Genomic DNA, 14786 nt, shown 5'->3' on the forward strand with positions numbered 1-14786 from the left:
TAAATTCCTTGTCTTTGCATTTATTATTAGCGATGAACAGACTTGCTCGGCTAAAGTGTTATCTGAGTATGCTCGGGTGCTACCCAAGGGTCTTCTGTGTGCTCGAAACATGTTGGAGTGCCCGTGACTGCATGTCTTGCTCCTGTTAGACAGCCGCAACACAGGCAGTCCCTGCTTGTGTTGCCGCTATCGAACAGCTGCAAGACATGCAGCCACTGGGAAAAGAACTTCTTTTTTGAGCACGCCGAAGACACTCGGTCAGCACCCGATCATGCTTGGATAACCCTTTTCGCCCACCGTGTGAAAAGTAAGCAGAACATTTGCGGATGGTACCCACGGTCCGGAGGAGAGGAGACTGGGCTCTGGGTACCATATTCCTGTAAAAAATAGAATTAAAATAAAAAATCGGGTTATATTCACCTTCCGGCTTCCTGCGCAGCCTTACCGATGCTCCCGCCAACTCCCGTTCCCAGTAATGCCTTGCGGCAAGGACCTGTGATGACGTAGCGGTCTCGTGAGACCGCTACAGTATCGCGAGACAGCTACGTCATCAAAGGTCTCGCAAGGCATTACTGGGAACGGGAGCATCGCGATGATTGGGAACGCTGCTCAGGACGTCGGAAGGTGAGAAACTTTTTTTTTTTTATTTTTAACATTGGATCTTTTTACTACTGATGGTGCATAGGCAGCTTCAATAGTAAAAGGTTGGTCACACTCGTCAAACACTGTGTTTGACGAGTGTGACCAACCTGTCAATCAGTTCTCAAAGCGATGCTACAGATAGCTTGGAAAGCGCTAGCATTCTGCAAGCTAATTACGCATGCAAATCTCTAGTTTTTCCGTGGGAAAACCGCGGGAATGTAAAATGCAGTTTTCTCGCCGTAACTTCCGCGGGAGATGCGCAGCGTGTGCACTTAGCCTTACAAACCCCCCCCCCCCCCCCATAAATATGAAAACCATACCACCCAAATCACTAGATGGATGTATACAATAAAATATGGAATGAAAAAAAAAACAAAAACTAATAATAAATCATTTATATGTGATCTGGATTTTATAAGCAGTTATGAAGGGCATTAAATAGTGATCTGTGTGGGGCAATTTGGGGATTTTTTTTTTTGTTTTCCTTTATCCACTCTTTATCCACCTCTTCCTTTGATATAGTAAATGGAAATTAAATCATTATGTAGAAGTTTCTGTGTTAGGAAATATTGTTTGGGTAGTGTTGCCAAACCTGTTAGGCTGTTAGTCTTGCGTTGCTTGGGACTGTGAGGAATATTGTCTTTATGGCTGTTTGTCATCAGCACCTAAATACTGCACTGATGCATCACTTAGGCTAGTTTCACACTAGCGTATTTTACATGCAGCGCACGGTGCCGCTAAGCCCTGCCCCCTGCCCGCCCCGTCCGGTCATCTCCTCCTACTATCGCACACGGCCGCATGAGATCTGCGCACCCTATCTTTAGCATCGGGTGCGCTGGCCATGCGCTAGTAGGATTTGTGCGTGCGCTGCGCACTTTTGAAGGTGCCCCGGTGTGCGCCGAACGCACCATGTTGCATTTTGGTGCGCTCGTCGCACCTTCAAAAGTGAGCAGCGCACGCAAAAATCCTACTAGTGCACGGTCTGCGCACCCTATGCTAAAGATAGGGTGCGCAGATCGCATGCGGCCGTGTGCGATGGTAGGAGGCGATGACCGGATGGGGCGGACAGGGGGCGGGGCTTAGTGGCGCTGTACGCTGCATGTAAAATACGCTAGTGTGAAACTAGCCTAAGCCAAGAAGTATGTTGGAAAAAAAATCATGAACCTTTATTCTTGTTTCTATTATGTTTTTATTTTTTACCATCTTGGATTTATTCTTCTTGAATATTTTCAGTCCTTATCATGGTGGTGGAATAAATAGTGAATGCGAATTACTAGGTAGGAGAGGAGGATCTGTGGTTGTTACTATGGCCGGTGGACCTATTGCTGTGCTGCATCAGCGACTCGTATAAATTAGGCGCCATGTTTGCAGATACAAGTTCTCATCCTTGGAATGTGAAAGAACAAGACTGGCAAGGTGCATGCACTTTTCTGCACTTGTTAATAGTTGTGTTCAGAGTTGTTGATGCTCAGTGTCCCAAATGGTCTATTAATAATGATGTTGCCGTTTGATAGTGTGGGTTATTACTAGAACGTGAAAGTTTATCCACCATCATGGATATATTTGCTTTTTCAAGTTGACACTAAGTAGAAGTTTATTCACAAATTGTGCTTGTAGAACTAAAGCCTCACACAGCCTTTTTTTTCTTATTTCTGCTATGTACCAGGAACAAACAGACCATTTTTCATCAGCCAGATCCGATTATCATCCCTTTATTGTCTGTGAATCACTATACACACACCAAAAAAAATATTTGTGAACATGCCCATAGACTGTAATGGGTACGTGTTCTAGCCGTGAAAAACTGACATGTGAGTGAGGGCTTGGTTCACACTCGCAGTGCACACTCGGCTTATCTGTTGGTTGGATGGATGCTTAGATTTGTCATATAATTGATGCCTATTGTGGGGGGGGGGGGAAATATACTGCAAGGAAAGAGGCAAGACTTTTTAGTGGAAATTTGTGACCAGTATACTGTTCACATTGATCTTTGTATCATAGTTTTATGAATTGATGACACTGTAATAGTTAAAGTTTCTGCAATCTAGCAAGAGCATGTTGGTTCACCTGGTGTCAGAACCCAAATCGGCTCTGCCAGAGCCATGTGGCAAAGCATAGGGCTGTTTTCCCTTTTCCCAGGAACTGGGGCTCCTATGAATTCCCAAGTTACAGTGGAAAAGTATGTTCCACGTCTTTTTGTGATCTCTTGGAGAAGGCAAAAAAAAGTGTGCACTTAATATAATTTGGAAAAAGAAAGCCCTCACTACAAAAACAAACGTGAAAATCAAAATTGTTTCAAATAACATACATTTTATTATATTCAATTAAGAAAACCTAACCTACACTTGTTGGACATGTGCATGAAAGTAAAAACCTGGAGCATTCACTTAAAAGGTTGTTTGGTAAGAAGTGTGAACAGCAGAAAATAGAAACGAAAAAGTATAATAAAGCTTTTTTTCTCTATAAATTATTTAAAAGTACTTCCCAAATGTAAAGTGTCTTCGTTAGTAGCTTATTTTCCTCCCTAATGGAAAGCTCTTTGTTATGAGTGTATTTTCCCAAGGTGATATCCCCAGCTATAAAAAAAATTGTGGACTTCACAGCGATTTCACCCTCTGGCATTGCATAAAAAAGGGGATTATGTCTGCAGGATAAGACTTTGCCAAGTGTTTGTTGTCTATTACCATGGAGACATATAGATCTGCATAGGAGTCTACCGAAAGAATGAAAACGAAGGCCTAGTGTTGAAAATATGAGGCACGTGGCCATCGATACAAAACATCAAGGACAGATGGAGTGAAAAAGGCAGCAATGCACATTAAAGTGAAGGGTGTACATCGTGATGAACTCGTATATACAGTCATGGCCAAAAGTTTTGAGAATGACCCAAATATTATATTTACACATGATCTGCTGCCGTCTGGTTTTTATGTGTGTTTGTCAGATGTTTTTATCACATACAGAAATATAATTGCAATCATATTATGAGTAACAAAAGGTTATATTTACAGTTAGAATGAGTTAATGCAGCAAGTCAATATTTGCAGTGTTGACCCTTCTTCTTCAGGACCACAGCAATTCTCTCTGGCATGCTCTCAATCAACTTCTGGATCAAATCCTGACTGATAGCAGTCCATTCTTGCAAAATCAATGCTTTTATTTTGTCTGAATTTGAAGGTTTTTGTTTGTCCACCCGTCTCTTGATGATTGACCACAAGTTCTCAATGGGATTAAGATCTGGGGAGTTTCCAGGCCATGGTCCCAAAATCTCTGTTTTGTTTCCTGAGCCATTTAGTTATCACCTTTGCTTTATGGCAAGGTGCTCCATCATGTTGAAAAAGGCATTGTTGATCGCCAAACTGCTCTTGGACGGTTGGGAGAAGTTGCTCTTAGAGGACATTCTGGTACCATTCTTTATTCATGGCTGTGTTTTTAGGCAAGACAGAGAGAGCCCATTCCCTTGGCTGAGAAGCCACCCCACACATGAATGGTTTCAGGATGCTTGACAGTTGGCATGAGACAAGACTGGTGGTAGCGCTCACCTGGTCTTCTCCAAATAAGCCGTTTTCCAGATGTCCCAAACAATCAAAAAGGGAATTCATCAGAGAAAATGACTTTACCCCAGTCCTCAGCAGTCCACTCCCTGTACCTCTTGCAGAATATCAGTCTGTCCATGATGTTTTTTCTGGAGAGAAGTGGCTTCTTTGCTGCCCTCCTTGAGACCAGGCCTTGCTCCAAGAGTCTCCGCCTCACAGTGCGTGCAGATGCACTCACACCTACCTGCTGCCATTCCTGAGCAAGCTCTGCACTGCTGGTAGCCCGATCCCGCAGCTGAAACACTTTTAAGAGACGGTCCTGGCGCTTGCTGGTCTTTCTTGGGTGCCCTGGAGCCTTTTCGGCAACAAGGGAACCTCTCTCCTTGAAGTTCTTGATGATGCAATAGATTGTTGACTGAGGTGCAATCTTTCTAGCTGCGATACTCTTCCCTGTTAGGCCATTTTTGTCCAGTGCAATGATGACTGCACTTGTTTCTTTAGAGATAACCATGGTTAACAGAAGAGAAACAATGATGCCAAGCACCAGCCTCCTTTTAAAGTGTCCAGTGGTGTCATTCTTACTTAATCATGACAGATTGATCTCCAGCCCTGTCCTCATCAACACCCACACCTGTGTTAATGGAGCAATCACTGAAACGATGTTAGCTGAAGGCAGGGCTGCAATGATTTTGAAATGTGTTTTGGGGGATAAAGTTAATTTTCTAGGCAAATATTGACTTTGCAAGTAATTGCTGTTAAGCTGATCACTCTTTATAACATTCTGGAGTATATGCAAATTGCCATTAGAAAAAATGTAGCAGTAGACTTTGTAAAAAATAATATTTGTGTCATTCTCAAAACTTTTGGCCATGACTGTACAACCAAATTCTTGTCCGTCCTAAAGGTTACAGATTTTTTTGTGTGACCGGTATGGTAGTTTCTTTTAATTTTTATATGCATTTGAATAGACATGGCTAACCATAGATCTTTTAGGTGTTGTTTGGCATTTGTTGGCATCCTACTTCTAGACCCCTTTCAGGCTCTATAGGTGGTAGAGTAATGGAAGATCGGACTGATATTGAAGGTTGCTTGAGATAGAACTCTTGTCAAAATGTTCTGGCTCTCAGATGCACGTCGTGAGCGAGGATACACCCTGATGTGACGCTAGTATGAGGTTAGGAAGTGTGCCACTTCCCTCTTTAACATGCGGTCGAACCTGTTTATCTTTAGACATTCATCTCTGCCCTGCCAAACTCGATGTACAAATTATCATTTCCGGGGGCCCGACATTCACATCTTATGTATCTGTGGTATAACAAGGAAATGTACAGTACATGCAACACTCGGCTGATCATAAACCATTCTGTAAAAAAAAAAAAAAAAAGTGTTAGCTGAGGGGTTTCTATTTCCCACATTTATTGGCTACTAGAAGTTTGTTTAAAGACTTGTCACAATAGAATATTCGACACAGATTAAATTAATTCGATATTTTTGTTGAAATATGTTAGAACTGTGGCAAATTGTACGTTCTTATAAGGTTAGGGCTAAATAGTATTACTAGTGAGGAGGACGAAACTTTGACATGTTCCATGTGGGAACAGAAAAATCGCCAGCAAGCATCACCCCAAAACAAATTATTCTTTTGACTTTTCTTCCCTAGAAATAACATTGTATTAAGTGTGAGACACTGGTTGTATTGTATAGTTTGTTGCAAATTTTTGTTGTGAAATCTGTATTGAAAAAATGTAACAAATACATGGGACTTTGATGCGCCATAGTCAGAACATATAAATTAATAATCAATGTTGCAAATATCTAGATAATTACATGTTCTAGCTTTGTTTTTGTTTTTTTGTATTGTGGTCTTCATTATTAGCTGATTATAGCCAGACTCAAAAAAAAAAAAAAACTATTTTAATGTCCCTCAAAAATTGTTCAAACAGGATGGTTGGGTCTCTTGTTTTAAGGGAATCTGTCACCTATTTTTTGGCATATAAGATGCGGCCACCGCCATCAGGGGCTTATCTGCAGCATTCTGTAATGCTGTAGATGAGCCCCCGATGTAACCTGAAAGATGAGAAAAACAGGTTATATTATACTCACCCAGGGGTGGTCTGGTCCGATGGGTGTTGCGGGTCGGTCCGGCGCCTCTCATCTTGTAGCGGTGACGTCGTCTTCTATGCTTCCCGTCGCGGCTCCGGCGCAGACGCACTGCAGTACTCTGCTCTGCCCTCAACAATGCAGAGCAGTACACCTGCGCCGGAGCCGCGATGGGAAGCAAAGAAGAGGACGTCACCGGTAGAAGATGGGAGGCGCCGGACCGCGACACCCATCGGACCAGACCGGACCCCTGGGTGAGTATAATATAACTTGTTTTTCTTATCTTTTAGGTTACATCGGGGACTTACCTACAGCAATACAGAATGCTGAAGATAAGCCCCTGATGGCTGTGGCTGCATCTTATATGCCAAAAATGGGGTGACAGATTCCCTTTAAAGGGAATCTGTCATCCGATTTAACCCATCTAGACCGTTCATAGAATAATTAAGAAACTGATACCTTTATGTCTTTCATCCACTGCGTTGTTGCAGAGAAATCCTCTTTTATCTCGCTACGTGAATTACTTGTTCCAAACTATGGGCACGACTTCTGCCGATAGATCTCCCTCCACATTCCATTTTCATATTTTGTGCCTCTTATAATCAGGGCTGTGGAGTCAGTGTCCATTTTGGTGGATTCATATTAAATGGAACAACTCTGACTCCAAAAATGTATAATTGTGTACAAGAAAACAATGCAGGAGGTGCTGTAAATGTTTTCATAAGAATTTGGGAAAGTTATGAAATGTTCTATAAATGTTTGTTCTGTTCCTGATCTAGTCTGTTAGTTGAAACGAATGTATGCCGCACTTTATGCTCATGCTCAGCAGTGACCAGTGCTGTGGAGTCGGAGGTTTGGCTTACCGACTCCACAGCCCTGCTTATAATCCCTTCTCCGTTCCTGCGACGTCAGCCGTTGTCGAAATTTTGCATGCACACAGAAATCTCCTCTTCAAATCTGTGGTATGCCCTATCTGCCCTGGACTTGATTCCAATTTTCATACATTGCTTGCAAGCACTGAGCTTTGCCAGTAGTATTTTGGTGAGTTTTTAACAAAATATTTTACAGTTCCAGTAAAGCGGATGGGATTTATAGAGATCTCCTGCCCACTGTGCTTCTTTTTTACTCAGTATAAACTGACCTGCAGTGCGTGTTTCAAATCCACAACATGTCAATTTCACTTGAGGGTACGCTAAGTTTTCTGTGTTTATTTTCCCCATAGATTGCATTAGATCTTTAAAATACGCAGGTAAAAAACATGCATGCGTTTCCGCAGCGGAAATGCATAAAACAACGCATGTAAGCCGCACATGACCATAGCAATAAAGTTTGGTCAAAACCAAATACCAGGAAGTATCTTAAAGCAAAACAACTTTATTTAAAATATGACATGCCAACTAAAGGCAAAAAAAAATAAACATAAAAAAACACATGTAAATAAAGCACTTAAATACAATAAAGAAACAAAAAAATAACCTAATAGGTACAGAAAAATTGCAACATCAAAAAGACATCATGAAAACATAGCCTTAAGGAAATTTCAGTGTAATTGCTCTTTGGCCACGTTCACATGTGCAGTGTTTGGTCAGTATTTTTCATCAGTATTTGTAAGCCAAAACCAGGAGTGGGTGATAAATACAGAAGTGGTGACGGGTTTCTATTATACTATTCCTCTGATTGTTCCACTCCTGATTTTGGCTTACAAATACTGATGGAAAATAGTGAACGTGTGAACATGGCCTTAGCATTGCTCTGCAGAGCGCATGCTCAGAGACTTCTCGAAGGTCACAGTTTGCTCTTATTAGACTGTGAACCACAGGGTGGAATTTTTGCATCAAATTTCACTGCACATGTGCATGTATAACAGATCTTGCTGTAGACTGTCAACGATCACAAACTTCTTCCACACAACAAATGGTGTTGAACCGTACTGTTGGGGTATGTGTGCACGTTGCGTATTTGCTTGCAGAAATTTCTGCAAGGTTTCTGCATCTCTTGGCATAAAAGCGCAGCAAACAATATGCATTTTTCTATGCGTTTTTACATACATTTTTGTAAATCCATAGGGCTAAGTAAAGGTATATTAATAAAAAAAAAATTGTGATATCATTTCCTTGTTCAACCTCTTCTTTTTCATTCTCCATTGAAGACCATAATGTCATTACATACCATGTTCAAATATAATGTTTACACACACAAAACAAATATAAGTGAAATAAATATATATAGGTGTATGTAATACCGAGCCAGAGGTTTAGTAATGAACAAGTGTTGGCCAGATACCCTCATTAATAAGACTGTTCATAAAGAGTTAAATAAAGACACACACACACACACCAGCCCATGTAGGAGCATTAACATAATTAACCTACATACAGTGGGTACCGAAAGTACTCTTTGTTTCATTGCAGCCATTTGGTAAATGTTTAAAAAAGTTCATTTTTTTCCTCATTAATGTACACTCTGCACCCCATCTTGACTGAAAAAAACAGAAATGTAGAAATTTTTGCAAATTTATTAAAAAGGAAAATCTGAAATCACAGTCATAAGTATTCAGTCCCTTTGTTCAGTATTGAGTAGAAGCACCTTTTGAGCTAGTACAGCCATGAGTCTTCTTGGCAATGATGCAACAAGTTTTTCACCCCTGGATTTGGGGTTCCTCTGCCATCCTTCCTTGCAGATTCTCTCCAGTTCCGTCAGGTTGGATGGTGAACGTTGGTGGACAGCCATTTTCAGGTCTCTCCAGAGATGCTCATTTGGGTTTAGGTCAGAGCTCTGGCTGGGCCAGTCAAGAATGGTCACAGAGTTGTTCTGAAGCCACTCCTTTATTATTTTAGCTGTGTGGTTAGGGTCATTGTCTTGTTGGAAGGTGAACCTTCGGCCAAGTCTGAGGTCCAGAGCACTCTGGAAGAGGTTTTCATCCAGGATATCTCTGTATTTGGCCGCATTCATGTTTTCTTCAATTGCAACCAGTCGTCCTGTCCCTGCAGCTGAAAAACATCCCCATAGCATGATGCTGCCACCACCAAGTTTCACTGTTGGGATTGTATTGGGCAGGTGATGAGCAGTGCTTGGTTTTTTGTTTTTTTTTTTCCATTCAAAATGGGGTGTAGAGTGTACAGTACATTAATAAATTGTACATTAATTTGAATTTACCAAATGGATGCAATGCAGCAGAGTGAAAAATTTAAAGGGGCCTGAATACTTTCTGTATCCACTGTATGCCGTAACAAAACAGCAACTCTCAGAAATCTGCATAAAATGCAATATTTGTTTGTTTTTCAAAAAAATGTATAAAAAAAAAAAGTGTGGGCTCCCGCATAATTTTCATAACCAGCAGAGGGAAAGCCGACAGCTCACGGCTAATCTTAATATTCTGATAAGGAGCCAATAGCCATAAAAGTTCCCAGGCTATTAATATCAGCTCACCGCTGTTTGCTTGACCTTTACTGGCTAGTTTACAGTGGAACCCCAGAAAAAACTGACATTGGCTCCCCCCATAAAATCGAACCAGCAAAGGCTAGAAAGACAGCTGTGGGCTGATATTAATAGCCTGGGAAGGGGCCCATGGGTATTGGCACACTCCCAGGCTTAAAACATCAGCTCTTAGCGGTTCCAGAAATGGCGCATCTTATGTAATTATGTAAAAATTTTTTTTTTTTACAATTGAACACAGGCGCTGGATGATGAGACTATTCTCCCATCATCGGCTCATGCGGTCTCAGTTATATGTGACAAAAGGCGTACCCGGATGGGAGTAGTAGTCCCATCAGATGACGCCTAAGTACAATCACTATGGGCTGTTTGCATGAGTACACACATGTAGACAGACATGCACACGAATTCTCCTTTGGACATCATTTCCTTTGACAATTTGCAGCGTTTTTTGGCCGCAAATCTGCAAACCTTTTTACACCTGTGTTTTTGTTGCAGATTTGACTGACTCAATTGAAGTCAATGAGTCAAAAACACTGCAGAAACGCAAAAGGAATTGACATGCTGCAGAAAATAAAACGCTGCAAATACGGACGGAAATTTACTGATCATGTGCACAACACTTCAGGATTGTCAATGCGTTTTTGGATCATTTAGGCTGTGTGCACACGATGCAGATTCGCAGCGGATTTTACCGCGCAGAAACGTTGTATATCCGCATTGTGATGTACAGTAGCCTTAAAATCAATGAAAAAAAACCCGCTGTGCAGACGGTGCGGATTTTTCCACGCGGTTTTCCTGCGGTACAAAATCCGCAGCATGTTACTTCTTTTGTGCGGTTTTCCATCTCCCCTGTCACCAAATCCGCAGGGGGAAAGCCGCACAAAAACTGCAAGAAAACCGCATGGAAAATGGAAGAAATCCGCAGGAAAAATGCAGGTCATTTGACCTGCAGATTTCTTCCATTCTGCGCGGAAAAATCCGCAGGGCCAAAAAGTACGTCTGCACTCAGCCTAAGAGTAGAAATAAGCGAATGAGCTGAAAAATTAAGAGTGTATTCACATTGTGTGTAGTTGCAGTGGAATCTGAGGTTCACCCTTAGGTTTCTGCCAGGGATTTGCAGCTTGAACTGCTGCTGTGCTCATGTGGCCTTGCTTTATTCAATTGACTTGTCACTGATTGAAGTAGGTTCTAGTGATCATTGAACGTGCTCCGCTAAGGTGTTATCTGAGCATGCTCAGGTGCTAATAGAGCGTCTTCAGCGTGGTTGAAAAATATGTTGAAGTCTCGTGCCTCTTAGACAGCCGCGAGACATGCAGCTGCAGGGACTCAAACTTATTTGTCAAGCACACCGAAGACACTCTGTTAGCATGCGAGCATGCTCAGATAACACCTTATCCAAGCTTGTTCGTTCATCACTAGAAGTTTTCAAATGAGTGGTAGAAAAATTCCTGGACGTATGAACGTGAACACTGAGTTCCAAGTTAAAACAATGGGAGTTCTCGTGCAGATATCAACAAAGAAACAGCAAAACAATGTACAAAAAACTGTGTGACTGTACCCAGTGGGGTACATCCGCATTTTGTCTTTGCAGCTTTTTACTTTCTGCTCCAAAAATCAGCATTTTTGCCACTTTTTTTATGTGCATTTTTGCAGCGCTTTTTATTTGCGCTTTTTTTTTTCCCCCATTCATAAAAATGGGTGAAAAACTTTAAAAAGCGCTGAAAGGATTGACATGCTGCAGATTTAAAAAAAAAAAATAAAAAAATCAAGCTCAAAGTGTTATGGAAAAAAAAGCATGTATGCATAATATTTCTGAAATCTCATTCACTTTTCTTGGACTGTAAAATGCACTGCTTTTGCCTAAGGAAAAAAGCTGGAAAAATTCCACGAGAGAACATACTGATCGTGGTAACGTAACCTAAAAGAATTTGGTGAGTTTTAGATGTTGCAGCATTAGGTAAATTAGGTTATGTTCGTTTTATCATTGTGTGTGGTTTTTTTTTTTCCATGCAATTTTTTTTTAATCGCGTTTTTTTGTCTTTTGGCAATGTCATGTTTTAAATAAAGCCTCTTTGCTTTTGATACTTCCTGGTATTTGGCATTGACAAAACTTTATTGCAGATTACATGCATTTTTTTTTTTTTTTACCTGGGAATTTTCCACATCTAATGAATTTCTATGGGGAAATTGACGTTGCGGAGTTGAAACCCGCACCGCACGTCAGTTTACGCTGCGTAAATAAAATGCACAGTGGGTAGAAGATTTCTATAAATCCCATCCACTTTGCTGGAGTTGTAGCAAATATAAGCAGCGTCAAAAACTCCTCTTGAGAACCTAACCTAAAGGTGCTTCCCTCTTAAGCCTCATTCACATGTCATTTTTTTTCACGTAAGAGAAAAATGGACCACGTTTCATCAGTGATTTTGTTGAGTTTCATCAAAATTTTATCAGAGTTTAGTCCCGAGTATCATCAGTTTTTCTCATACATGGGGGGGAAAAAAAAGTTTCTTCTCTAGCTTCTACTATTTAACTGGTCGTAAAAATGTGACTGCGCTCTGGTGTCGGAGTGTTGGCTAATTTTTTTTTTTTTCTAATTCCACGGACCCATTGACTTGCATTGCCACTTTTGATCCGATAGTCTGATTAAAATCAGACACGTCTCTTTGATTTTTCACCGATCGCTTGGTCCGGGGGAAGAAAAACGGAACTACTATCACGGGCAGCATGTTGGCTCAGTGGTTAGCACTGTTGTTTTGTAGTTTTGGGCTTCTGGCTTCAAATCTCACCAAAGACGACACCTGCAAAGGAGTTTGTATGATCTCCTCGTGTTTGTGTGGGTTTCTTCCCACACTCCAGAGACATTCTGATGGGGAATGTAGATTGCGAGCCCTAATGGGGACAGCGATGATGATGTCTGTACTGCGCTGCAGGGTATGATGGTGCTATAGAAGCGACGCGTAATAAATAGATGAAAAACTGACATCTGAATGAGACCTAAGATTTATATGTGGTCCTGTAGAAAAAAAATGAATTTGGACATGTTAATCCACCGATTAGTGGGGTAGAGAATAGGGTGGCACAGTTTTTTTGGCTGTAGTCTGTAGTGCACACCTGCTTTTAGGGCTTTTTAGAATTGTCCATCTTGTGCATTAAGAAAATAGTTGTATTTGTATTAAAAGTCCAAAATTGCAGAAAGTTGCTGTATTATTGTAGTGAATCCCTGTGGCTGTCCTTTGTGGGATTGCACTTCTCAAACAGTGGTATTACTGGTTTCTCCTGCCATGTTGGGCTCTGTTTGGGGGGCAGGGAACTTTTCATTCAAGCATTCTTTTACAAGCGGAGGGAGGGAGCCAATAACATACTATGGCTGTGTATGTGCTGCTCACTAGTTGTCTGCCAGGCAGTGCTAAGCGGTGGGCATTGTCCTGAAAGCCTGTATTGACAGTGCCCGGAGTAATAAAGTGCTTGGGTTACCCAAATATTTTTGTCCAATTGACCTAATGGCATTTTCTATTTCTAAAGCTGGAATCCGTATTATGGCTTCAACAACTTCTAATAGATTTGTTTGTATTTTGCGCACTTGTGCTATCTCTCTCTGTCACGTAGTCTCGGGGTCCATCTATTGTGTTTTTATCACCGTTTTTTTTTTTTTCTTTTATTTTGACCTTCATCTAGCTGTCAAGTGCATCATGCACTGTGGGAAAATAAATGAAGAAAGCCTTATTCCTTTTTCCCTCCCAGTTTAATCTTTGCTCTGTTGCACAAGAAAGAAGCAACAGTCAGAAAAAGGCAAAGCCTCAGTGTCTTCTATAGGAAGAGGAGGAGCAGAGCTTGCTTGGTTGAGGGGGTTGGGGAAAGGAAGAATTACCTTTCTCTCACTTGAGCAGTTTAGGTTCATGAGAACTACATCCTCTCAGCTGCTGTGCACCAGCATCCAATGCCATGATGTCAGCGTCTATCTCCCCGGCTTTACCTGCCCTACTAAGGAGGGGACAGGTCAGGTTCTCCTCCCTTGTTGCGTGATACTTCAGGGTGGTAACTTCCTGCTTTCTAGTTTAGTAAAGAAGAGAACGTGAGCGAGCAAGTAGGTGTACCTCCCCCCCCCCCTCCGCCACAAAGTCTGGACTGACGGATTAAAGAAAAAAAAAAAGAAAAATCAGACAATCTGGCTCCAGCCTTTTTATCTTCATGAGAGGGTTTCATTAAAAGAAAGAGCAAACATGTTGGAGGATATAGCTGCGAAGCGTCGTGATCATCCCGACTCCTGTACGAGCCCGCTGCTGGCTCTCGAGGTTTGTAACCATTTATGCTTCAATAGAGCTGTTTTTTCTCGTAACCTTTTATTTTTAGGAAGTGTGGCTTGTGTGTGGCCGGGATTGTCACTTTGTTACCTTTCTAACGTCGGCAGGCAACCCGTCCAAAGCAAGTAGCCGTAGAAATGAACATTCCCGGCTTATGTCATTTCTTGCGAATGTTAAATACGCTTTTACCGCCGTCGCAATAAAATATGGAAAGTGTTATGGAAACCGGGCTTATCTCTCAGGGAAGTGTTTGACTCTGGCGAGCTGGTGTCTTGTAGACTTGTATGATCTGGTTACCAATCTGTACCATTGTGTGCTGGCTTAATTATTAAACCCCCTGCTGTATAAGTGCCCGGTATGATCTGCTTATAATTACTATACAGTATGTTGTGCTGGTTAGGTAGACGGTGTCGTTGAGCCGAGCACCTAAACTACTTGTCAGTCCTGTAGCATCTAGTAGAGGGAAACATCAGAAGTGTAGGCCTTCTTCGGGGACGGTGTACATGGAGCGTCTGGGTCAGTAAATTCTCACGGTTTCAACATATGAACGGAATTAAAAAGTTACCTATCAACCAAAATTTTGAACCATCATTGACATCTATTTAGAAACTGATGTGTTCTATCGGATTCCCTCCCCAAAAATCAAGGATGATGTACAAATAGTCTGATGACTAATAGAAGGATTTCTGATTTTGCCTCATTCATTCATTAAATAGGATCAGTCATGACAGGACACTTCAGTCAGGCAGGCAGATGATGACGCCTTACA

The 14786-nt window shown here is 41.5% G+C and overlaps 1 protein-coding gene across 10 annotated transcripts in view; it reads left to right on the forward strand.

The window, feature by feature from the left end:
- Positions 1 to 14786, forward strand: part of MARK2 (microtubule affinity regulating kinase 2) — a 190283-nt gene that overhangs the window by 14390 nt on the left and 161107 nt on the right. For 2 of the 10 annotated variants that reach the window (XM_073554560.1, XM_073554562.1), the window contains exon 1: positions 13413 to 14008. The exons of 1 other annotated variant lie outside the window; for it this stretch is intronic. In XM_073554560.1, the coding sequence (XP_073410661.1) occupies positions 13937 to 14008 (72 nt within the window). In that variant the 5' untranslated portion in view covers positions 13413 to 13936. Of the gene's footprint in view, positions 1 to 13403; positions 14009 to 14786 lie in introns of those variants that run through there. 7 more of the 10 variants (XM_073554569.1, XM_073554570.1, XM_073554568.1 and 4 more) reach the window with 7 other exon arrangements.

Source organism: Dendrobates tinctorius, unplaced genomic scaffold, assembly GCF_039654945.1.
Source record: "Dendrobates tinctorius isolate UK_male_01 unplaced genomic scaffold, ASM3965494v1 ptg000211l, whole genome shotgun sequence".
NCBI classification, from domain to species: Eukaryota; Metazoa; Chordata; class Amphibia; order Anura; family Dendrobatidae; genus Dendrobates; species Dendrobates tinctorius.